This window comes from Gavialis gangeticus, unplaced genomic scaffold, assembly GCF_001723915.1.
Source record: "Gavialis gangeticus isolate Ggan-Ray unplaced genomic scaffold, GavGan_comp1, whole genome shotgun sequence".
Taxonomy (NCBI): domain Eukaryota; kingdom Metazoa; phylum Chordata; order Crocodylia; family Gavialidae; genus Gavialis; species Gavialis gangeticus.
Genome location: NW_017729025.1, coordinates 120,999,986 through 121,005,038, shown reverse-complemented (window position 1 = coordinate 121,005,038; position 5,053 = coordinate 120,999,986). Strand labels below are relative to the sequence as shown.

Here is a 5,053-nt window from a genome sequence, read left to right as displayed (position 1 = left end):
GATGTCCAATCTATACCTCCTCTCCATCAACTTGTGCCCATTACTCCTTGTTATGCCAGCGGGCGCTAGGGGAAACAGCGTCTCCCCCAAACCCTTCTGGTCCCCCCTAGTGAGTTTATAGACGGTCACCAGGTCCCCCCTCAGCCTTCTCTTGTGGAGGCTGAATAGGTTCAGGCCAACTGTACAGCCACAGCCTACTGGCAGCTGGCGCAGAGGTGCAGGTGGCTCTGCTGCAATGCCCATACCCAGCCAAAGAGGATGTGCGGTTCCTGTCTGGGTCTGGCAGGTGTGTAGCCAAGGGGCTACCAGTCCAAGGGGGAAGATGCTGTCACAGGTGGCAGCAGATCACAGCTAGGCAGCAGCCCCCGCTGCCAGACTGCTGTAGTGCGTAGAGGGTGCAGGGGTCACTCTAGGTTAGGGCTGCTTCAGCAGTCCAACTGGTGGCACAAGGAGCTATTGTCCCCAGATACCAACTGAAGATACCTGCTTGTCTTCAGAAGCTCCTGAGGGCAAGTAGCCCTGAGCTGCTCACCAGGGCAGGTTTTTATACTGCTGGGGCCAGCACAGGTGCTGGCCCCAGCCTCTAGCTCCCCCTGGCTGAAGAACCAGGAGGAGGTGGGTAGGGTCAGTTTGCCCCAAGTGGCACAATTTGTCTCACACCAAAGTGCATGTTCAGGCATGTGTGCTGAGGCACAAATCTCTGGCACAAATTTGTGCCGCTGCTATTTGAATTGCTGCAAGTGCACGTGCCTGCATGTGTGCATGTGCCCTACTTTTCTGTGATTAGGATCATTATTATGTACTCCAAACTATGTGAATTATTATTCCTTTTAACCAGTACTGAGTTAACTTCAGATCCTTGATTTGGGACCCAGGCTGTCTGAGCTCCTGATCGTGTGCCATTAGAAGCCATTGACTTGTTTAGACACAGGAGAGGACCACCATAGGCTCAGCTCTTCTTGCAAGGTTCATACACAGCAAGGCAAGAGGGTGTGGGAAGTTTATTTCTACAGACAAAGAAGCTATCGTCTTCTATTTCTGTGTTTAGGAGAGTAAGAGAGGAGTTTAACTCTAGTTCTTGCCTCTCAAACATGAGAAGGCACAGTCTTCTGGGCAGGTGGGGTGCAGTCAACAATATTTGTTAGATAAAAGTGTCTCTTAGGCTGCATTAAAGCACATGTTAATTACCTACGTCAACCTAACTAAATCTTCCACTATGTTGGAGGCCTCCAGGAGCAGAAGACATACTGCTCTATGCAACCCTCTCAAAGAATTACCTGCCTCAGAATTGAGCCCTTTTTGGTAAATATAGATATAAGATGATTTTGCCTGAACAGAACATAGGCAATCTCTACATGTTTCTCTATTGGGGAAAAATCCTTCAGCAAACATTATCTTTACTGAAGCATGTCTGTCAGGCATTTGCTACCATAGAAAAGTGTTATGAGGCATTAGGCAACAATTCAACTTGCAAATAAGTTCCCATATAGCTTTTAATAATTGATAAACACATGTATAAAATGGCTTTCTAAAATCATGCAGCATTAAAGCAGGAGATGTCTCTTGTTGTCCAAGTATTTGTATAAGAATGCAGTTGAAGGTAAATTATATTACATAAAAACTAACACCCAGTTAAAACAATGTCGTAGCAGGCTTTGTTTGACAACCAACATAAAAACACCATGGACTTTCCTCAGTTTTTGAAGGAAAGCAATAAAGGAAGTACTGCAGGATCAGAAAGTCTTCCAAAGCCAGTTTTGTGACATATTGCATAAGATCACATTGTGTTGCCTCAGAATGCAATGCTAAATGTTGAGAAAAATAACATTCATTCTTTAATGATCGGTAGAGATAGATGAGCCCAAATAACATCCCAGCCCAAATTCAAATCTTTTTTGAGGTTTTGGTACTAGGGATTTCTTTTGGTGCATTATAGACAGCCGTGAATTCTGGAGGCAGATCCAAAGCCTGAGAGGAGCTGATCTGTTGACCAAGAAGGTGCCACCTTCATATAGCTGCTTTTTTGCAGTAGAACTGCAAATTAATATTCTGGGTTCTAAAGTTTCAAGTTGTCATTTTGGCAAAGAAATTGAAAGGTTGTATGTAAAACAGTTATGTGTTTGAGGACAGTTGAAAGGGTCAGCAAGTGCTGTTCATTAGAACTTTATAACCTTTCCTTTACGTACCACCGGAGATTTGATTTCTGAGCAGGTAAGTGAGCGTAAATCAAGAATTACTAGTACTTACTCTAAAAAACCTGTTACAGCAGGCTTCAATTCCACTTACAGTGAAAGTAGAATAAAAATAATTTAATGTTGTGAGGCATAACATATTTCATTTCCGAAGGCCAAAGATGAAAGCACGTTTTAATCTCAGTATCATCTTTTAGGCTAGGGACAGAAGTTACACTTAAACTGGTATAAGTGATTGGAAACTGATTTAAATCTGTAACACAACAGAAGTTCAGTGCACATAAGCTGCTTTCATAATGGCTGAAACTGGCTTAAGATAAACCTGGATGGATGTAGTATCAGACTTAATTGATTTAGGTTACATCAGTTTATTGGACTCCTGTTCCGAATCCCCTCCAGATTCAAATTAACTTGCAGTCCCCCAGCATCCCAGGATGCTTTGCACCTCCCCCGCAACCTGCCCCATTCAGGGTGGGCAGGCTAGCCTTGGCTCAAGCTGTTTGGTCCAGCCGAGCAGGGAGGCATGCTCTAGTGCCCCTCAACTTTTGGCCTGGGCCACTGCAGGCATGTGGCTGCATTTCCAGAATCAAAAGTGAATGTCTGTTCACTTGTTTATTGGTTTAATCCACACAGCTTAGACTAACTTGTGAAGTTTGAACTGATTCAGCCTCAGGCTTTTGACTGTCTGTACTTAATTTTAAAGATAATGTTAGCAAGGATTTAAAATGTTACTCAAAGGAAATCAAATATATTGCTGTTTTTAAAGTAAAAAAAAAAGTTAAGCCTGTGCTAGGCTTAGCAAATTTTTAAACAAGCAGAAAGATTAGTTTTTGTTCAAGACAGTCTTCCTTAGGCAGCGTAGCCTTGACATTATGACATCCCAGTCAGCATAAGCACCTTCAAGATGTCGGGTTATTTCTTTCCCTGATTGGTAGCTCCCACGACCATGAAGTATACGCCAGTTGTCAAATGTTACTATGTCTCCTATGATAAAATTAGAAACCCCGCCAACATATTACATGATTTTATCACATTTCATTAAGTAACTGAATTCAATTAATTTATACTTGAATTTGTTGCTTAATATAATATGGATTGCTCTATAGAGAACAAAGGGTTAGGCTGTGCTGGTGCACTCTACTGGCAAAAAGAAACCAGACAAGGACTTTAACTCAACTGTGCTCAAATTTACAAATATGTGCAGATATCATCTCCATCAACATTCATGGCTGCCGGTGTTGAATAAGAGTTTAACTGATTGCACAGATTGGTAAGAAAGGAACCCAGTGGGAAATCTTAGTCAAAGACTTAGAAACTGTTAAAAAAAAAGTAATGTTAACAGAAAATGGGACTGTATTCCTCTTTCCAGATAATGGAAACCTATCAATAAGTCAAGCCTACAAAAGTCTTAAGGGAAAGGCTACACTGGAATAAAATCATAAGAAAGTAAGGTTGGAAGGGACCTCACCAGGTCATCTACCTCAGCCCCTTGCTCAAGGCAGGATCATCCCTGACTAAACCATCCCAGCCAATTGTCTGTCTACTCTGCTTTTGAGCATTTTAAGGGATGGAGATTCCACAACTTCTGTAGGTATCCTGTTCTGAAGCTTGACCACTCTCATAGTCAAAAAACTCCTCTTCATCACCACAAAAAACAAGGGATAAGTGGCAAATGACAATGTATGGGATTGAGCATAATCACTTGCTAAGCAGTTATTGAGTATTTGTTATTCTCATCACTCGATGAGTGGCTCCGTGAATTATTTACTAGATACTGTTCAACCCTGCCTAAGAATGGAATTACCATTCCTTCATCAGCATTTCTGTGATGTTCTTGCCATACTTTGTGAAGCACTCACATAAATTAATAACTTTATCTTCATAACACCCCCTATGAGTTGAGGAAGGATAATGTTTTATATTTAAGAAACATGAATACTGACAATTTTTTGGTATGTAACTATAAAAGTTTATGCTTTGATTTTCAGGGATAGATAGTATTTTTCTGAGCACACTATAATTTCAAAGCACAGCTCTCATTCAGTTTAGTTGCAAAATTGGGCAGTCCTGCAATCTGGCCCCAGATATTTCACATCAGACACTCAGAATATGAGGAACACTCCATCGATGCGTCTACATGAGACTCTTATTGCGCGGTAGCCTAATAACACTGCACAGTAGTGTGCAGACAAAAACTGTGCTAATATGCTACTGCCCAGTAGAATTAGGCTACTGTGCAGTAAGCGTCAATAAAAACCTGTGTGCTGGTGCTACTGCACAGTAACACTAGTTACTGCACATTTAGTTAGTACTTCATTAACCAAGTACTAAATTGAATGCACAGTAACTACTGCACATTAATGAATGTGTTGATGTGCCCAGTTAGTACCTAATTATGGACATTTGGATTTACACAACTTGCCTGCCACCATACAACATCTCTGTGGCAGATGTTGAGATGGTAATCTGATCCTCTGAGACAGCATTCAACTTCCTCAACCATAATTCCCTCTTTACTAACTTTCTACCCCCTGCCTCATTTCCTATATACCTTCCAGCTTCTACGACAAATTAAACTGGCAATAAAGTCTTTCTTTTTGCAACCTTGGTTTATTCCCAGAGAACAGTCCCCTTTGTGCACTGAAAGAAGCAGGAGATCTATAAGAAAATATTTATATAATCATATACATTAAATGTTGTATCATAACGAATGACTCAAAGAGCTAAGATTGTATGCCATTTCTCAACTTTTGAGTGATTCACTTGGAAACCTTACAGCTAGGGACAGAATTTACACATAAACCAGTTTAAGTGATCAGCAGGGATTTTGGTTTTCTCTGAAACCCCCCCCCCCTCAATTT

General features: G+C 41.4%; 1 protein-coding gene across 1 annotated transcript in view; it reads right to left on the bottom strand.

Moving 5' to 3' along the window:
- Window positions 1-2,872: 2,872 nt before the first annotated feature.
- BBOX1 (gamma-butyrobetaine hydroxylase 1) overlaps window positions 2,873-5,053 on the bottom strand; it is a 93,469-nt gene continuing 91,288 nt past the window's right edge. Inside the window, exon 8 of the mRNA XM_019519490.1 lies at window positions 2,873-3,176. Coding sequence (XP_019375035.1) covers window positions 3,016-3,176 — 161 coding nt within the window. The 3' untranslated portion in view covers window positions 2,873-3,015. The remainder of the gene's footprint in view (window positions 3,177-5,053) is intronic.